This window comes from Alexandromys fortis, unplaced genomic scaffold (assembly GCF_014885135.2).
Source record: "Alexandromys fortis isolate MF-2015 unplaced genomic scaffold, M_Fortis_MF-2015_v1.1 scaffold_330, whole genome shotgun sequence".
Classification (NCBI taxonomy): domain Eukaryota; kingdom Metazoa; phylum Chordata; class Mammalia; order Rodentia; family Cricetidae; genus Alexandromys; species Alexandromys fortis.
In genome coordinates this window covers 329920-350152 of record NW_026068204.1, presented here as the reverse complement: position 1 = coordinate 350152, position 20233 = coordinate 329920, and the positions used below count along the sequence as shown (strand labels likewise).

Genomic DNA, 20233 nt, shown 5'->3' with positions numbered 1-20233 from the left:
GAATAAATAATCTGTGTGTGTTCTTAGTGGAGGAGCTGAAGGCTTCATGATGGGGCCAGTGCTGCAAACCCCTAGTGGGGCTGAGTGGGGTAACAGCCCTAGTTGGGGTCTAGGAGAGAAGTGATTTGGCCTCATTGTAAAACTCTGCATATGAATGGGAAAAACTTTTAGAAAATGCTTGTTCTGTTGTTAAGGTAGAAGAGTTAGCTTGCTCTTCCTGACCACAAACAGTGGCTGAGGACTCCAGTGAAGGCTTGGGCTGGTGGGGGATGGTCCTGGTATTACTGTCAGCCTTAATACCTGTCCCTTCTTGCCGTAGATGCTTGACTCCCTTATAGCCAACATCTTACCTTTTTAATGTTTAATGTATCTGCATTACATCTGTAAGGTACCAGATGGCGGCAGTGACATTGTGTAGGACATCAGCCATCACCAGGGGACCCAAAGAGATTCCTAAACCAACCTCATTTTAGAGACCAGTGGTGAAGCTGAAGTGTAACCTGAGTGATTGTTTTGGTTTAGTTCTGTAATTTGCGATTAGTATATGCCCTCTCCTGAAAAGGTTTTAGTTATACCTTCATTCTTAAATGCCATGCTACCAGTGTTAATGTTCTTCCCTGGTAGACTAAGCAAGAGTAACACCTGGCTTGGGGAAGGGTTTTCGCTGTTGCCCAAAGGTGGGCCTGGGCCTGTGAAACCTGCGGCTATTGGCTGAGATGTGTCTATGCATGGCGTGGTGGCAGTAGGTGGAGCCCCATAGATCTCAGTTCTTCCCTGGCTGTGTAGTACTCTGTTGCATCTGGGTAACTGTTTAACATCAGTTCCAAAGTTGCCTTGTTTCCTGAAGTTCTTATAAGGCAGAATATTAGTTTACTTAACATGTAGTGTTGTCTGTATGTGAAATCTTAATTTTATTATTATTTATTTCTGAGACAGGGTTTCTTTGTGTAGCCCTGGCTGTCCTGGAATTCACTCTGTAGACCAGGCTATCCTCAAGCTCAGAGATCTGGCGCCACCGCTGTTTGGCTGAAATCTCAATTCTTGGCAGCCCAGAATGAAAGAAAGAAAATCTTAGTGCTGTTCTTAAAGTAGAAGTAAGAAGTCAGCCTATCTCTGACCACAAGGTGTCGCACTCAGTGTAGCAGGTGCCTGCTGAGAAGGCTTGGTAGATTAGCCCCAAGACTTTGCCCTTCTCCCAGCTCCTTTGAGTGCTAGAGGACCCTGTATCCACAGTGAGTTCCTGCACTGACCCCAAATAAAAGATGGCCTTTATTCCATTGGATCAAGCATGTCTAGCCTTGTTTGTGTGTTGCCCTTCTTGGCAGAAGTCACTGGAGGGGCAAGTTGGCATCCTGGACTGCCTTCCATTAGATCCTGGTACAGGTGAAAAGCCTCTCCCAAAGCTCACGTCCATTGATATTTAGGGAGTGGTACTTTGGGAGGAAACATCTCAGCTCTGCTACCTCTTTTTCCTCTCCTGAGGGAAAAAAAAAAAAACAATTCCCAGGCAACTTTTGGGAATTTCTTTTTTAATAGGGTTTCATGTAGCTCAGGCTGGCCTGAATTTACTATGTAGCAGAGCCCGCCTCCTAGGTACTGGGATTATAGGCCTGGCTGACCTTTGGACATGTCGTTAGAGAATGGGCAGGAGGGCACAGTCTCCTTGTGTAGTGAGCCAGTGGGTTCCTGTCATGCTGTTTTCTCCAGGGCTTGGGGGTTGAGAGCCAGAAGTTGCTTTGGTCAGCTTGGTCAGGGTCTTTGTAAACCAAAGTAGAATCCTTTTGGTTATTTTCCAAGGAAGTCCTTACTGTGGTATCCCTGTGACAGGCCAAGTCTTGCCTCCTAGCCTATCTGCTTATAAACTGCAAGGCAGAGTTGGGGAATCCCATTACCAGTCACACTGAGAAGGGTTAGGCCACCAGGGTATAGGTGAACCAGGAGAGCTGTCTTCCTTGACATACAGGTATATACTAGGTATGGGTCATTGCAGGTTCGAATGCTGGTCCTTCCTCATCATCCAGAGTAATCTCACCAATAAATATGAGGGCCAGCGTTACTTTTGAGGGCTCGAGGCATTGACAGTGTGTGTGAATCACTTCAGGATTAACCTCTGCTATTCCTGGGGAGGACGATTTGCCTGGGAGCTGGAAACCCTAGCTTTGTTAGGCTTCTCTGACTGGGTGTGGCCTGGAGCTGGGTTTGCTTGTTTGGCCACCTTTCACCCCCTTTTTTTGGGGGGGGATGTGGGAGTTGAGGGGGCTCTATTCTAGAACATTCTGTTCTGATTACCAGGACCCAAACCCACTGGAACCAGTGTATATTGGGGATGCAGCTCCCGTTTCTTTATAGAGCAGTTAGATCCACTGGCTGTGACTGCTCTTAGCCACAGCTTTTACCAGTGGGAGGTCAACTGGCTCTTGGGAATCCTGGCCCAGTCTCACAAGGGCCACTACCTTATAGTCAGAGGCGAAGGTACCATTGACTTGGCTTGGCCTCAGCTAACCAACTTGCAGCCTGAAGGTGATTCAGAAGACCTCTTCCTCTGGGAACCTGCCACTGTATCACAAGTACTAGAGGGGGAAATTCCACTGGTCAGATGACCTGTGCTAACTTAGGAGAGAGGCCTGGGGACAGACGGTAGAGGTTCACCCCGTGACTGGTGTACACAAGTTAGACCAGCAGCCTCTACTTGCTCTGCTTTTGCAGAGATCAGCCTGGTAGGCCTCATGGAAGTAGAGGAGGATCACTGGCTGGGAGGGGCAGGCAACCAGGTGGTGGAGATGCTCTCCTCCAGTGCCCTGTGTTGCGGGTTTAGAGTAGAGGCTGCATCTGGTGAATGAGGTGTGTGTGAGGAGGTTTGGGAGATTTGTAGAAAGCTTGCTAAAGTGAATGAATCACTTGGGAATCACAGTGAGCCCTGAAGGTATGAAAGATGCCACAGAGTTGATGCTAACAGCACCCGTGCCCCCACCTCTAGCTTAACTAAATAAAAATCTTGATGAAAAGAGACCAGGGAACTGCTTGTGCAGGGGAGATGCAGCCCTGCTCCTCCCTACTTCTTTAAAAGGGGTGATTGAATCACTGGTCACGGGGGTCCCGCCCTTGCCCTGCCCCGCCTTCCAGGCAGTGGATGAGCCCTATATGAACCCTCCCCTTGGAGCCTGTGAGGCTTAGAAAGGAGGGAGGGCTCGTTTGGTGGTGGGGCACCGGCAAGGGTACTATGCAGGAGGGGAGGTTGGTGGAGACAGTAGCTCTCTGCTGCGCTCTGGCTCATCTTGCAGACGTGCACCAGCGGCAGCCGGGCTCGTTTTTGGGCCTCGCCCCCGCGCAGGGGCTTTGAATGCGGCCGCCCCCATGAGAACACTGGCCCGGCCTCCTATCCGTAAGCCTTTGCCTGTGGAAACCGAGCCATGTGGGCCTGGGCTTGGGCCACAGCAGCCCTCCTCTGGCTGCAGACTGCAGGAGCGGGGTCACGGCAGCTGGCCATTCGCGTGGAGTCCCCTAATATCACCACACCCAACCGCGAGGGATTGCCAGGCTTCTTCAAGGTAGGTGCGTGCTGGGGCTCATGTGGGCGCGTGAGTACAGCTTCAAAGCTTAGACTGTCCCCTACCTCAACAGCTCTGCTCCTATTCTTGGGGAAGAACCTGAGCACTGCCTGAGGCCTTGACTGCTGGTCCTGGCTTAGAGTTTGCTGCAGACAGTACAAGGGCTGGCCTGTGGGGAGCCCCCCTCTACCATGCCTGGTGAGGCTACAGTTAACTGAAGCCTCAGGATGCTTTTCAGTAATCGGATGCCATTAGGTATAATTGCCGTTTCAGGTGAGGGTGGGGGAAGGACTTTAGGCAGACTGGTAAATGGGGCACCTGATACAGGCAGCAGCCTGACCAGCCTGTCCCCTGTGCTTTCCAGGGGTCCATCTGCTGGGGCTTCTCTAGGGACAGGGTTCTCTCCTGAGCATTAGTCTCAAAGCCTCTACTGCTGCCATCCTAGGGGCCTCCAGGACAGGAAGGGAAACAGCCGTTACTCAAACAGGAACCTTCTGGCTCTGAACCTTTGACCCTTGCATCTCTCCTTCCTAGGGTGTCTCTCTGGTTGCCTCTCAGCCCACATCAACCCATCTCAAGCCTAAGGCCCCATTTTCCAAATAGGCTGAGCAGAACTGAGGGAATGTAAGCCATACGCTGGTTCCTGGGCAAGCAAAAGGGAGAGTGTGGCCCCTTAAGTGGGAGTTCCTGCAGTCCTAAGTAGTCCTCATTAGCTAGGTTTGTGCTGGGGGTGATCTTGTTCCACATCTCCCTGTAGCCTTTGCCCTTATTACTTCCAGGGGGTCAGATCTGGGTAGAGAATTGTGGTGTATTTAGATGTTCTTGCCTCTGTCCCTGGGTGGCACCCAAGGGGGAAGCAGTGTTTGTCCTTCCTAACATCAGGTTCTTGCTTTTTCAGAGGCAGCAGACCTCACCTTGCTTACCCCCATCCCCTACCCATGGGGACATCCAGGTTTTGATCACCAGGGATAGTCCCTTCGGACTGTGGCTTGAGTTATGCTGTGACATCTTATTGTGTACCCAAATCCCCCCCCCCCCCCACTAACCTGTCGTTCATAAATATCTTTGGAGTATGTCAGGACAGAGACCAAGGGCCTGGTAGTCAATACACTAGCCTTGCTCCTCTGGATTTTCAGCCACCAGAGGTCTCTGGACCTGAACTCTCAGATGCCCACATGACATGGCTGAACTTTGTCCGCCGGCCAGATGATGGGGCCACTAGGAAACGGTGCCGTGGCCGGAATAAGAAGTCGGTAAGCCCCTGAGCTGCTGTGGAAGCCGCCCTTGTGGGTTCCCTTCAAGTTCTAAGCCCAGGGAAAGGGGTGACTAGTGGTCCTACTTAGATTCACTTTGTTACCTCTTCTAGCGAGGCCTCTCGGGTCTCCCAGGGCCCCCGGGACCCCCTGGCCCTCCTGGTCCCCCTGGTTCCCCTGGTATGGAAGTCACCCCAGAGGTCCTGCTGCAGGAATTTCAGGAGATGCTGAAAGGTAAGACTGTGTCCTGCACCCTACCTCTTTCAGAAGCCAAGAGGCTCTTTCAGGGCTAGAAGGGGCCTGACCCAAAGTGGCCCTCCCCACAGAGGCCACGAAACTTCGATTCTCAGGGCTACCAGATATATTGTTACCCCAAGAACCCAGCCATCGGCTGGTGGTTGAGGCCTTCCACTGCCGCTTGAAAGGTCCTGTGCTGGTGGACAAGAAGACACTGGTGGAGCTGCAAGGATTCCAGACCGTGAGTGGGACCTGGGCCAAAGTAGTCCTTTCATCTTTGGGGCTTCTAAACCAAGGAGATGGGTTATAGAGATGGGCACCTACTGGCAAGATGGGCCCTCAGACACCACTAGACACGTGCCTGTGTTGGTTCTGAGAGATACTATTGTAGAGGATAAGGGCCAGCGTTTACCAGTTAGGAGTCTGAATGTTCCTCACCTTATACTAAGTCAGAAGTGGGGCCTAGAGTTGCCACTTCCTATGATAGCTTTTGGGGTCCTGTTTACTCCCTGGAACCTAGAACCGTTGCTCTAAGGCCCACATGGTTGTAGACACACAGATCAGGCCTGTCCTTTCCACAAAGAGAATGTGGCTCAGAAAAGACCCATATGGGGTTGGGCTATAGCTACTTCCCTTGGCTAGAGTATTTATGGTGAGGGTCCAGGCCCTGAAATTCAGCCAGTCACCTCCCAATCTCTACAGCCTACTGCCCAGGGTGCCTTCCTGCGGGGATCTGGCCTGAGCCTGGCCTTGGGCCGATTCACAGCACCAGTCTCTGCCATCTTCCAATTTTCTGCCACCCTGCACATTGGTGAGCCAGTTTGTGTGTGCAGTATGGGTGATGGGTCCCTCCCCCCTGGCAGACACTTGAGTCTGTTCTAGGCAGTGTCCTGAAGGCCCCCTATCTACTGCTCTCTCCACAGACCACAGTGAGCTACAGGGCAGAGGCCGGTTGCGTACCCGGGACACTATCCGTGTCCTCATCTGTATTGAGTCCCTGTGTCATCAACACACGTGAGTTGAGTCCTGCTGCCCACAGTGGTCCTCTGGGGTCTGTCCTTGGACTGAGATAAGAAGTAGCCACCTTGAGGGGTATCTGAGCACCATGGGCCAGTGGCCCCTACACTGTTGCCCTTTGGTGCTATGCCTAGGTCCCTGGAGGCTGTATCAGGCCTGGAGAGCAACAGCAGGGTCTTCACAGTGCAGGTTCAGGGGCTGTTGCAGCTACAGGTAAGGGTGTAGGCTCAGGGAACAGGCGGGTGGGCTTCTAGCCTGGGAGGGTCTTACAGCCTTGTGCAAGTAGTTGCTCAGGACCTGTGAACCCTTGTGCCCAGGAGGGTGCTGCCTGTTCAGGAGGATTTAGATCTGTGTGGGTGGGAGTATTGGCTCCAAATGCTATCCCCATGGGTGGGTAAATCTCTGGGCTGGGGCCACCCGCTCGTAACGATGCCCACTGTAATGTCTTCAGTCTGGACAGTATGTCTCCGTGTTCGTGGACAACAGTTCTGGGGCCGTCCTCACCATCCAGAACAGCTCCAGTTTCTCTGGACTGCTTTTGGGTACGTAGGGGAGCTGAAGACACGATGATTGAGGAGGAACTACAAGGACTGCTCCCCATTAATAATTGTCATAACAATAAAGAGCTCCGGATTTCTCCATCACTCTGGGTGCTGTCTGGTTATTGTGTTGGTACTGGAGATGTACAGCAAGCAGATTGTCGGAATGCGATCCCAGAGCGGAGTGTAGCCACAAAGAGGGACCAGAGTGAAATCCCCTCACAAGGTCTCTAGACAGATTTCCAGCCATTGAGTGGGAGGAGGGGGGAAGCTGGAGACTGAGTTGACCTTGAGGCAGAGAGAGAGAGAGGTGATGTGAGTTTGAGGCCAGCCTGGTTTACAAAGTGAGCTTCAGGACAACCAGGGATACACAGAGAAACCATGTTTCAAAAAAAAAAAAATTCAAAGTCTCTTTTAAAGTTCAGATTTTTGGGGGGCTGGAGAGGTGGTTCAGAGGTTAAGAGCACTGACTGCTCTTCCAGAGGTCCTGAGTTCAATTCCCAGCAACCACATGGTGGCTCACAACCATCCATAATAAGATCTGGTGCCCTCTTCTGGTGTGTAGGCATCCATGCTGGCAGAACACTATATACATTTTTAAAAAAGAGTTCAAAATTTCTCTAAAATACCCAAGACCTCATAATTATGGGTTTCTGTAAAGTCAAAAAGCAAGTTAAATACTTTGTTATTTCAAGAGAAAAGAACTAGGGTACAGTCAAAGCAAAAGCAAAGTCCAAGAGTATAAAAAGTTCAGTGCTTCATGTCTGGGAAGGGTCTTGGCAAGTCCCCTTCTGGTTTTTGCCATCCTTAGCACTTGCGGCTTGTTTCACAGGCTGGCCTCCACACCTGTTGCTACCCGAGGTGATCATCCTATGGCCTTGGTGTTTCCCGAATGCTGGGTTCTCTGCTGCAGCTGGGCTGTACCTCATTAGCAGCCTCTCCTGGGCTCTCCGGGGAGCTGCACGTTCCAATCCTCAACCTCTCTTGTGACCCCTTCAGTCCTGGAGCTTTTACTACAGCTGAGGCTGCATTTTCACCAGTGGCCTCTCCTGACCTTTCAGGGTGCCCGGCCTTCATGCCTTCATAACCAATATCACCTGGCAAAACTCTCTATTACCAAGTTCACCTGCTAGACTTGGCTGCTTCTGGGATCAGAGCTTCTGTGTGCCGACCCTGAGGAAACGCTTCCGGAAAGGTTTTCCCTCAGTAATGTAGTCTCTTAATCACAGCTGATCCTTTAGCCCCAGCTGACCTGTGTCAGTTATCCCAGTGAGGAAAGATAACAGCCCTGGCTGACCAGACCACAGATTCTTAATTCAAAATAGCAAATAGCTCTGATAAGTAGGCTTAAGGGATGCTCAGAATTCTCCATCATCTGTAAGTTACGGTAGCTCACTAAGCTCAGGGCACTCAATGGCTTTTCTAGCCCCAAGTTCCAAAGTCCTTCCACAGTCTTTCCTAAAACACACAGTCAGGTCTCTCAAACAGAATATCACACTCACAGTACCAATTCCTGTCTTAGGGCATCGATTGCTGTGATGAAACACTATAACCAAAAGAAAGTTGAAGAGGAAAGGGTCTATTTCAGCATAAAGGTCTCAGACCGCACTCTCCATCACTGAGGGGAGCCGGGGCAGAAACTCAAGGCAGGAAGAGTGCTGCTGGTTGACTTTTTTTTTTTTTTTTTTAAGGCAGGACTTCTCTGTGTAGCCCTGGCTGTCCCCCAACTCTGTGTGATCTCAAATTCAGAGAGATCTGCCTGCCTCTGCCTCCCAAGTTTTGGGACTAAAGGTGTGTGCCACCATATGTGGTTGGGCCAATCTTATGGAGACATTTTCTCAATCGAGTTTCTCTCATTTAACTCTAGCCTTTGTCAAGTTGACATAAACAAAAAGGAAAAAAAACAAAAACTAGTCAGCATAAGGGCCCTGTGAGGCCTGCACCCTATGAGGAGGGGCCCACAAACTGTTGGGGTTGCTGACGGGAGCAAGGCTATATAAGCAGCATACAAGACTGCCCACTTCTTAGGTGTGCCGCGTTGGAGAGCACCTGCAAACCCAAGTGTGATTAAGACAAAGTTTGGGGTAGGGAAGCCTGTCCAGGCTAAGGCAGGAGTTCCCTTTCTTGCCACTTTCACTTCACTCAGTGAAGGCCACCACTCCCTAAAGAACAGAGCCCACAGATGGTGTGCAGGGCAGACCTAGCAGCCCGTCCACTGCAGTCCTCAAGGTAGGAGTCAGTGATTAATGAGATCCCTCTATCCCTGCACTACTTTGGCTCTGGCAAACTCCTGTCAAAGAATATAAATTAGTGTCAGGGTGTCCCAGCCTGTTGAGCTTCCAAGATAGCATCTCTAGTTGGCACCTGGGCCATCAGAAGGTGGTGCTTCCAGCTCCCGACTTTCTCAAGACAAAACCTTCTCAGGCCATCAGCATTCTGTCTTCAAGACTGAGCAGGGGAGAGTTTCCCTGGCCGAGGAATGACCTCCCAAAGGGAAGTATACGGCTGAGAGATGAGGAGTCTGCTCACAGGTCTGTGGGCAATCTCTCACCCAAGGCCTTGACTGTCCTTGAGGTACCATAGGAGGGCCCTTCCTTGGGGTCTTGCTGGGCAGTGAGGCAGATCAAGCCAGGCACGGAGGTGGTGTGGGTGGCGCCAGTCTGTGTGGTAATAGGCTTGGCCACTGACCCATCCCCACCTTTCTTCCAGACCCTCACTCCCAACCCTCATGTGGCGTCAGGGGCGGGGGCTGTCTGGAGAGGTCTGTTTTTCACATGACCTAGCTTCTGTGCCTTCTGCTTTGATGGGGGATGGTGCAAAGCCTGCTAGGGTTCACACAGAGCATAAGCAGGGTCTACTGAGTAAATAGAAAGGGGCCCAAGTGTGGAAGGAGTGACTGTCCTCCCGCTTGCCAATTACCGAGATCCCGACAGGCGTGAGAGTCCAGGTCAGATTGAAATATCCGGGTTTTGGGAGCCCTCTTTTTTCCTGCTCTCTGTAACCTTGTTAGGCAGCCTACCTGCTGGACCAAGAACTGGAGCTCTCTAGTTTTCCTTCCAGAGCCCCAGCCCGTTGGACTGGGACATCCATGCATTCTCATCCCAGGAGGAGCAGGGCCTCCATCCACTATGGCAGGGAGATAGTTTGCACACAGTGACCTTTCAGGGCATATCAGCGGAGATACTGATACTAAGGACCAAGGTTCTGTGAGGCAAAGGAGGGACTAGGAAGGAGATGGGACAGAAGTATGGTTTGGATATCTACCCCTCTGCAGATCCATAAACATCTCATTTACATTATTAGGGTTTTCAGGGGCTGCTTCTCTGCATGGCTAGGCCTGTAATTTCTCTGTTCCACTAATAGCAGCTATTACCTTGTGCAGATCAGACTGAGGCTCGAAGCCAACCACCCAGCATGGTGGGCAGCACCAGACAGGCTCTCCTGAACCACATATAGGGCCTCCCTGCCCAAGGTAAAGGTCTCACAGCTTTGTCCTTTGGTCTTGTTGGCTGCTGCAGGGTCTGTGATGCCCAGGATGAAGACTCACAGAATGGAACTTAGGGCCCCACAAAGAGACGGATGGAGATGAGAGATGAGGAGACACTGATCGGGGGCCAGCTCCACAGAGCAATGCCTGGGCAGGTGGCCAGGATCAGGGTGGGCCTTGTCTCTGCGCCTGACTCCACCTGCGTCTGTCTGTCTGCTCTTTCTCCCCATTCCTGCCCCTAATCGGAGGTCATTAGCCACTTACCTGTAATTTCCTTGGAATGTGCTGTCTCCAGATGAGCCCCAGCGGCTGGGGGCCCAAGAGCAAGTGAGTGGGTGTCTCGGGATTAGTGGAAGGCTCCAACGTGGACAGAAAATCCCATGCAACCTGCCCAGAAGACAAGCAGCCAGGCTTGTACCCAGCTGTACCATATGGTTTTTTCAAGACTCACTTGGTACTAGGCTCTGATATCTCAAAGATACAGGGAAGACAACCTAGCATGGCTGCCCAGCCTGAGCATGGCATGCTATGGAAGGCAGACTGTCTGCAACTGCTATGATATTCAGGTGGGGGCTACCTTGAGGGTCTCAAGAGTGGGGAGAGCTCAGGGGAAGGTAATTTATTTTCTACATTCTCCCATTTTGAACTGGTTTATGAAATGGCCCGAGCGTCTAGATACATCCCATCTTTGGCTGGGGACAAAGAAAGCATGGGCATCGCTGTGCTGGGCAGCCTTAGTTTGCTCCTGATCCCAAGCCATTGTTTTAGAGCAGCTAGAGGTGCTGGCTGGCCTTGCTAGCCCCTTTGGTAGGCTGACTTCCCACAAGCTCAGTCTGACACTTGTGCCTGCCAGGCTGGGACTTGGAGCTGGGGTATGAGCCACTGCAAAGGGCTCCTGACTGTCCTGGAAAGTCATATCCAACATGGAAGTGCTTGATCCAAAACCTTTCTGAATTTGATCTTGGGTCATAGCCTGGTTAGACTTGGCCAGCCCCTCCTAGGATCAGTGTCCACTCTGGTGTTGGAAGTACATTGTTTTGTATCCTTGGCACCCTGTCCTGGGCTTAAGCACAAATAAGAATGTGGTTCTCATGCCCAGGATGGCTGGAGAGTCCTCTTAGGGTGCATCTCAGGCTAGGAGTTGGAAGGGGTAGGCAGGGACAGGGGCTCTGGCCATGAACAAGGCTTAGCCTCTAGGACCTATGTTTTAGGTGTTGCATAGCTTTGATGATTCCAGTCCCCACATATACCCACCCTGTGCTCTACTTTGGGGGGTTAAACATACAGAAGAGGCCTGCTCATACTGACCTTATATGTATAGCCAGGCAGGCTTGGCTTTTGAGTGGGTCTACTCTAAGGGCCCCTTGCCACCTGCTGGGCCCCCTAAGTTTGGAAGCAGTCCAGTTTATATATTCTGCAGAGAGCCAAGAGCACCTGGCTGGCATGTGGGGAGTCTCTCTGGAGGTGCTCCTTCCCTGGATCCAGGAGGAGCCAGATCGACTAGACCTCTACCAAGTAGGCATGGGGACGGTGTCCAGATGACTGGAGCTCTCTCTAGGCAAGTGGTCAGACTCAGGAGTGAACATAGATCTGGTCATTGGGTAAGACCCAGTGGCGTTAGTCCTGCCGCGGTCAGCTAGGGATTCCAAGATGGGATGCGTGGCTGCTCAGGGTCTCACACTAGCTTACTGTGAGCACATCCCTGGTGTTTGAGGCTTCCCACTTCACTCCTGGCCTGGGAAGAAGGTCCTTGGGTAGCACTGGGAGAGCCTTGTGTGGACTCTGTCTTGCCCCCAGAGCATTGGTCTCAGACAAACTGAAGAATCCTAGGCAGACTGCATCTTAGAGCAGAACACAAGATTATGGGTCCTGGGGCCACTGCTCACTGACTGGGTGTGGCCATTCTGCCCGTGGGTTCCCAGTGGAGGTCACTGTGGGCTCTAAGACCTTATGGCCCTATTCTTTCAGGGCCTTGTTGAAGGGACCTCCTGCAGCCAGCCCCAGATCTTCCATAGCTTAGTTCTGAGAGCTGAGGCAGGTGGGCCGAGAAACACACTCAGGGATGGAAAACAGTCTTAATTCTACCTATGCTGGCTACCTCTATTGGCACGTCTGTCTGCCTGTGTGCCTGGTGGTTGTTCATGTGGGCCTGGATGGGAGGGTTTAGGGACAAAGGGTCTTTGTTTGAGAGAACTTGGGGCACAGCCCCTTGCTCTGGGGCAGTGACTCACAGGTTCTTCCAGGAGATAACATCAGTTTTGCAATAGTCAGCATGCAAGCATGCAGCCCCAGCCCAGCAGCACATCCCTAAGCCAACCCTGCTGAGACCTGGTGATAGGTGGCAGCCAGAACTGGAGTAAACAGGAAGCCAAGTGTTGGAGCCATTTCTGCCACTGAAGTATCTCTCCTAAGCAGTTCAATCCCCTAAAGCTCCAATCACCTCCTGGCCTTTCCAGACACCTCCCTAGTGGCCCAGAGGTCATAGTGGCAGGCCTGTCCTGGCCACAGGAACACTGATGTCCAACTCTCCAACGCATTTACAGGGGGTTCAGGATTCTTCCTCTAGTGCAGGGCTGCCAGGGCCGGAGTAGGGCGCATCTGGTATGCTGGGGGGCAAGAGTGACCTGCCACCACCACAGGGACTCGAGCTATCACTGGCCATCCCTCATCTCCTCTCAGGATCAGAAGTGGGAGGCTGTAGGAATGGCCAACAGTAAAGGCCAGGCCAGCTTGAGACCCTCAGACGCCAGAGGAAGGAACGGCTGCCTCTTAGGTTTCCTTCTTCTTGGGTCACCGAGCATGGTCAGATCCTGGCTCAGTGGAAAGGCAGAGTTTGATGTAGGCTCACTTGTCCTGCTGTTGCACCAGGCCTGGCCTCGGAAAAGCAGTGGCTACCTAAAGTATTTATTCTACAGTATGAAGCTGACTGATAGGGCCACACACCGCAACTCCTGGCTTCTCCCCACCTGGAGCAGCATTCATTACCAAAGCAAGTTTGTCTGAGATGAGCGACACAGTGTTGTTGGAAAGGCCCCAAACAGTATTTTTCCTTTATAACCCCATCAGAGAAGGGTACTATAGTCCACGGGAATACTGCTAAGGCCACACTACAAGTCTTGTTGATGGTCATACCTTATGAAGGGGCCTGAGGCGAACTAGGAGATGAGCCATGGATGAGGCTCAGATGGGCCAGATCTTCTAGGTGCTTTAACACTTGCCATCCCTTGCTTCCCCTAAGGACTCTGGTTCTAGCCACTCATTTCCATGCCTCCCTCACCTGCCACAGGGAATCTCAAGGGGTGTGTGTATGTGGTAGACCCATGGAAGCAACCCTAGAGCGTGCCTATGATGAGATAGTGTGCTAGCTAGTTTTATGTTGGCTTCACACAAGTTAGAGTCACTGAAAAGGAGGGAACTTCAGTTGAGTAAGATCAGGCTGTAAGGCATTTTCTTAATTAGTGATTGATGGAGGAGGGCCCAGCCCATTGTGGGAGATGCCATCCCTGGACTGGTGGTCCTGGATTCTATAAGAAAGCAGGCTGAGCAAGCCATGGGAGCAAGCCAGTAAGCAGCTCCCCTCCATGGCCTCTACCACCTCCTGCTTCCAGGTTCCTGTCCTGTTTGAGTTCCTGTTCTGACTTCCTCTGATGATGAATAGTGTTAAGGAAGTATAAGCCAGATAAACCTTCTCCTCTCTGCCTTGGGGTTTCAATTGCTATGAAGAGACACTATGACAAGGCAACTCTTACAAAGGAAAACATTTAATCGGGGCTGGCTTACAGTTCAGAGGTTTGGTTCATTGTCATCGTGATGGGAAACATGATGACATGCAGGTGTGCATGTTGCTGGAGAGGTAGCTGAGAGTTCTACATCTGGAACCCAAGGCAGCAGGAAGAGACTGGCTGGAACTTCTGAGTCCTCAAAGCCTGACCCCAGTGACACACTTCCTCCAGCAACATGTTCCAAAAAGGCCACGCCTCCCGATAATTAGTCCTTATGATCCTATGAGGCCATTATCATTCAAACTACTTTATCTTCAACTTGCTTTTTGGTCATGGTGTTTCATCAAAGCAGTAGTGACCCTAAGTAAGACAGGCAGGGATCCAGGAATGATTATTTCAGTAGGATGTACGATGTAGCAGGGGGTGATGGTGACTGAGAGATGTCAGAGCCAGGGACTGGTGAGCACTTGAGGGACAGAGCTGAAAGTGAGACACAGGGAAGGTAGTTTTCCCCAGAAAATGGGCTGCCAGGGCAAAAGAGTCCCAGAAAGAAGGAGACACATGACAGAAGCTCTGACTTCTCAAAAGCTCTGTGTTTGCCTAAGGGTGAAGAATGTCCAAGCCTGGTATTGTGTGGCACTTCCTGGGAAGATGTAAGTGAATGTTTATTCACCCAGATAGAAGGAAGGATACCACCAAAGTCCAGCTTAATGAACCAGTGCGTTTCATTGGGGTTATTTACTGGAACAGAAATGGGTCAAATGTGGCTGCATCACTGAAAGCCTCTTCTAGCATGAGTAACAAGCTGGGAACCTGGAGTACACTCCACAGCATGCAGGTAGCTCAACAAGTTAGTGTTCCTTTCAGGCCATTTGATTTGCGACTCTTCCAGGTAGCTCAGCTTCTTTAAAGGTATCTTTAAAGGTCAGCATTCTTGCTCCTTATGCTTGCTTGGCAAGAGAGGAGCCAACTGAATCTAGTCAGTTTCAGAAACTTCCTGAAACCCTTGAGTTCTTCTCATCCTGAGCTTCCCAGAGTTCCCTGCAGGATGAAGTGTTTACTTCCCCTTAGAACATTCCCTGTCTTTGTTGCAGGGTGGAATATTTCACCTCCTTTTTAAAATTAGCATTTTCCCCTTTATTTTACATACATCCAGTTTCTCCTCCCTTCTCTCCTCCCATCTGCTCTCCCTGACTCCCATCTACCCACCTCTCCATCCACCCATTCCTCCTTGTCTCTATTCAGAAAGGGGCAGGCCTCCCGTGGGCTTGAACATAGCATGGCATATCAAGTTGAGGTAGGACTGAGCCCCTCTCCCTGTAAAAAGGCTGGGCAAGGAGATGCAGCATGGAGAACAAGGTTCCCAAAAGCCAGCTAAGTGCCAGGGACAGGTCCTGATCTCACTGCTTACAAACAGACTAAGCTACACAACTGTCATACACATGTAGAGGGCCTAGGTTGGTCCCATGCAGGCTCCTTAACTGTTGGTTCAGAGTCCATGTGTTCCCATGATCTTAGGTCAGCTGTCTTTGTGGGTTCCTTGACTCCCCCTGGTTTGCACAATCCTTCCTTCCTTTTTTCAGGAGGACTCCCAGAGCTCGGCCCAGTGCTTAGCTACGCATCTCTTCCTCTGCTTCCATCAGTTACTTGATAATGGGTCTGTGATGACAATTAGGGTGGTCACCAATCTGATTACAGTAGATGGCCAGTTCAGGCACCCTCTCCACTATTCCTCGGGGTCTTAGCTGGATTCCTGGGAGTTTCCCTGGCACCACTTACCTTCCTTTTAACGTCCTGTTATTTTACCTCCTTTCTCAACTTCCCTTGTCTTACCAGCTCAAGAAGGAATGGCAAATCCTTGCTTTGCTCCAGGGACTGGACCTGGCTAGGAATGGAGAGAAGGAATGAAGTAAAGATAAAGACGTAGAAATGCTGGTGTTGAATGAACTGGGCTCTCAGGTGGAGAAGGCACTGTAAGCCCCATAAAACAAACAAGTGGCCAGGCCCCTCCCCTGAGGACCTCTAACCACAGAACATTCTTATCTACTCTAATGGCCAAACCCAGCCTACAGAGTAAAAAAAGCCCAAACTTAGAACTTGAAATTCCACCAATCCCCATCTCTAAAACTCATTGGATTTTCTTTGGCCTGCCAAATAATGACACGGAGAATTACTACTAATTATGAAAGCTTGAACCTAGCCTAGCCTAGTTTTCAACTAGTTTTTTTTTTTTTTTTTTTTTTTTTTTTGGTTTTTCGAGGCAGGGTTTCTCTGTGGTTCTGTGGTTTTGGAGCCTGTCCTGGAACTAGCTCTTGTAGACCAGGCTGGTCTCGAACTCACAGAGATCTGCCTGCCTCTGCCTCCCGGGTGCTGGGATTAAAGGCATGTGCCACCACCGCCCGGCTCAACTAGTTCTTATAACTTAATCTTTTTCTATTAATCTATATTTTGCTATGTGGCTTTTTACCTCTCATCAATACTGTTTATCCAACTTGTTCTGCATCTTGCGGGCAAAATCCATGCACCTGGATTCATCATCTCAGTTTCTCTCTCTGCTTGGAAGTCCCAGCTAATCTCTCCTGCCTAGCTATTGGCTGTTCATCTTTTAGTAAGCCAAGCACAATGACACATCTTCACAGAGTACAAATATCCCATAACATTTCCCCCTTTTTGTTTAAATAAAAAGGAAAGGATTTAACTCTAACAGTAGAACTGTATACAATAAGAACAGTTAGCAAGTTAGGATTACATTTACAATGTTCAGTCTCCTTATATTTGACAAATTTGGAGAAGCTATCTATTATCTATCCTAGCTTGGTGAGTCCAGAGTTTTACACCTAAATCACTTTATATCATAACTTGTATTACCAACCTAAAAATTTCTTTTCAGGCCATAAAACATTTTCTTAGACAAACAATTTAAGCTTTTATGTTTCTCAACCTTATAAACATCTCTCTTGGTAAGTTTCTTTTCTGAATTTGGTAACAAAGAACATGGTGTCATGATATTACCTGAGTAAACAGGAAATGAAGAGCAAACAATTTCCCTGACTATAGAACTGACAGAGACAGCTGCATGGACAGTCACCCAAGATTCCTCTGCAACATTGGGGCATCCATCTGCAGCCTACAGGCCTAGGATATCTGACAGACTTTTCTGTGAAGCAGGAATTTTGAAGAACTGTCCTATCTTTTCTTGGCAAAGCTTGGTTGCCTTCTTTTGTCCAGTTTACACAACATACTCTCAGCAGTTGAGGCAAGGGAAGTTTTTTGCCCAGAGGCTAACTTTGCCATGGTGAATGTAAACTCCATATAGAGGTTCTTCAATGCCCATCATTTTTATTTTTAAGTAGATTGGTGCTGCCAGGAGCAGACCTGTCTCACTGTCATGAAAAGCCTTATGTTATGAAAACATCATAAATGCCATATTCTGTATGTCTCTGAAGTATTTGAAGATCATCTTTCTATCTAAAATATATCTGTTTGACCCTGAAAACATACCTAATATGACTACCAGTTTGATTGTTATAGATGACTAACTACTAAACTATATTTTTTAATTATCTTAAATACTTTGTAACAATAGCTTTTAAAAAGCTGAGCGGTGGTGGCACACGCCTTTAATCCCAGCACTTGGGAGGCAGAGGCAGGCGGATCTCTGTGAGTTCGAGGCCAGCCTGGTCTACAAGAGCTAGTTCCAGGACAGGCTCCAAAACCACAGAGAAACCCTGTCTCGAAAAACCAAAAAAAAAAAAAAAATAGCTTTGAGAGAGAGAGAGAGAGAGAGAGAGAGAGAGAGAGAGAGAGAAGAATTGGTGCTTCCAGGAGCAGACCTATCTATAGAACTGACGGAGACCGTATTCTGTATGACCGAATTCCGCCCACCCCACACCCCACCTCTTGGGAATGTGGACATTGTGTTCTTAAAATTACTTCCTGTTGTCTGGGGGTGACAGCATCTTTAGGGGACCCTGAGAAAATTAAAATAACGGTCAAGTCCTGGGAGAGCTAACTGTTGTCCCGTCTTGGTGTGATGGGAAAGTGCAGAGCTTACCTGAAGTCTATGAGGCTGGACCATCTCATCTAACAGCTTGCAACAGAGGTATTCTGAGACGCTGGATCACCTGTGCTACTTGTTCTGTCTTCATTGATGTCTGGTCCTTTTGTTCTGAAAACAAGAACCCTTTTAAAGGTAACATCTGCTTTAACACAAGTATGGAATCTCTGGTGTGCACAAATAAGCTAAAGATGATTTTCTTTTCTATGCTTGAGCAGGTAAAAGGCATCTGTCAACTTTATAAGTTTGGACTGTATAACAAGATTGTATTATAAATCTCAAGCCATGCCATATGAAAGGGTGGGATGTAATTATAAATCATGAAGATTCTGTAGCTAACAAGATTTATCATGTCTCCTCCAGTCTCAGAGCTGTTCCCACAGTAGAGGGATCAGATGTATACATATGTGTGTGTGTGGTGTGTGTGTGTGTGTGTGTATCACCTGTCTTATAGTCTTTCTTTGTTTCTTTCTTCATATCTGCAGCCAAGATTTTCAGGAGGTCTCCCCTGGTCAAATCTGTTCCTTATTAATTATGAAGAAATACATAGCTTTTTGTTTCCTGTAGAAACAAAAGCATGACCCCTCCCCCAACACATTTCCTGACTTCCACTCTTAAGACATCCTTAAAATGGATAGGCTAGCTTAATTTAGTAGTTTTTCCATAATCCAATATCTCTCAGAAGCTGCATTAAAAAATTCAGAGTCAACAAAGCACTATATAGGATCCAGACAGCCTGCATTATAATATTTCCCAAGTGTACATGACTTATTCTCCTTACACTACTGTATTCTCTCTTTAAAGACTTTATTTTTTCAAACTATTTATTTACTTTTCTTTGACTATCTACACCCATTTTCTTGTCTTTCTTCAGCATCTAAGCACATTTTCAAGCATACTGTACCTGTTTAGAGGTTTTCTCAGTCTGGATCTGACTTTTTGCTTGAGGCTCCACTTAGCACATGGCTCCAACCTCTTCAGGTCTGTGAGAGCTGAGCCTTATGCCTATAGGCCCTGGCCTGGAGCCACATATATCTGCCCCAGCTCTGGGAAGGTTCTGAGCCCACGCTGAGGCAGATGTTTCTAACTAGTCTCCCATTCTGTCTAATAGTGTGCCATTCAAGTGCTCAGATGCACAGCTGGGCCTCTTAAAGGAGTCATGCCTCTATGCCAGAAGCAGCAGATTCCATGCCTGGGGCTTTGTTTAGCTTTCTCAGACCCTAAGTTTGGATATATGAACCAATGCCTCCACATTGGACACCAAATATAACAAGCTTTCTTGTCAGATTTTCTTTGAACCTCCAAATAATGACACAGAGACTTATTATTAATTATGAAAACTTGGTCTTAGCTTAGACTTGTTTTCAACTAGCTCTTGTAATTTAAATTAACCTGTTTCTATTAATCTACACTTTGCTACTTGGCTCTTTACCTCTCATTGGTACCATGCATCCAACTTGATACTGGGCAATCTCCAGGCCCTGTTAGGACAGGCTGTTGGTTAGAGATGGAGGGGGGGTCTCTTGGACGATAAACATCTGTATGTAAGAGTTACCCCCAGACAAGTGTAAATAAGAAGAAATAGAGGAAGAAAGAGCAAGTTTAGATATAAAAGTGTTTTGGATCATTTGTTTGCGCAGTGGTAGAAGTTGTCATCACTGAAAATTGAGCATGTTGGGCTGGAGAGATAAGAGCTCAGTGGTTAAGTATTCTGTGTTCAGTTTGCTGCTGCTTCTCACGCTAGCAAAGGCAGCTATCCTCCTGTATTTTTCCCTCCTAATAAGTCTCCTGATTGAGGTTTGTTGTGAAGTGTGGCATTTTTGCCAGGGCAGAGTCCAGCTGTAGCAACAGTGGAGCAGAGCTGTAACACTTTCTCTGGGAAAACCTTCCCCTGCTGGAGCAGCGTTGTTGTTACACTTGCATGGTGGAAACTTTCTCCAAAACAGAGCTGTACTGTGATGCTTGCATATAGTGACTTTGTGGTATTTCTTGGCTCCCAACTGCCAGAATACCTTTTCATCTGAGCTGCAACACTTAAACAGTTTCCTCTGATTTAAAACATGCAATTTGGAGGGGAGCTCTTTAAAACACAGAATGTTCTGAAAGGAGATGGAACATTGCAGCCTGCAAGTATAAGTGTTACAGCTCTGAGGGGAAAGGTATTCTGGGACTAGAAAGTCAAGGAATACCACAAAAATCACACTGCACAACAAGCCTCACACAAGAGATTTATTGGGAGGGAAAAACTCAGGAAAGTGATTGCCTCTGCATGGGTGAAAAGGAGCGGAGAGCTGAGCAGAAGACAGGGTTTATATAGAATTTCTTCTGTGTGGGGACTTTCCAGAGTGGGAAATGGTGGGATTTCGAGTCCCG

General features: G+C 48.9%; 1 protein-coding gene across 1 annotated transcript; it reads left to right on the top strand.

The window, feature by feature from the left end:
* The first annotated feature begins 89 nt into the window (after positions 1-89).
* Positions 90-6686, top strand: C1qtnf12 (C1q and TNF related 12). Its single transcript, XM_050130085.1, has 8 exons — positions 90-3548; positions 4685-4801; positions 4915-5035; positions 5128-5279; positions 5741-5849; positions 5962-6052; positions 6190-6268; positions 6507-6686. Exons 1-8 carry the CDS (start codon positions 3411-3413, stop codon positions 6603-6605), a joined length of 906 nt encoding a protein of 301 aa, XP_049986042.1. The 5' UTR covers positions 90-3410; the 3' UTR covers positions 6606-6686.
* Positions 6687-20233: the final 13547 nt, after the last annotated feature.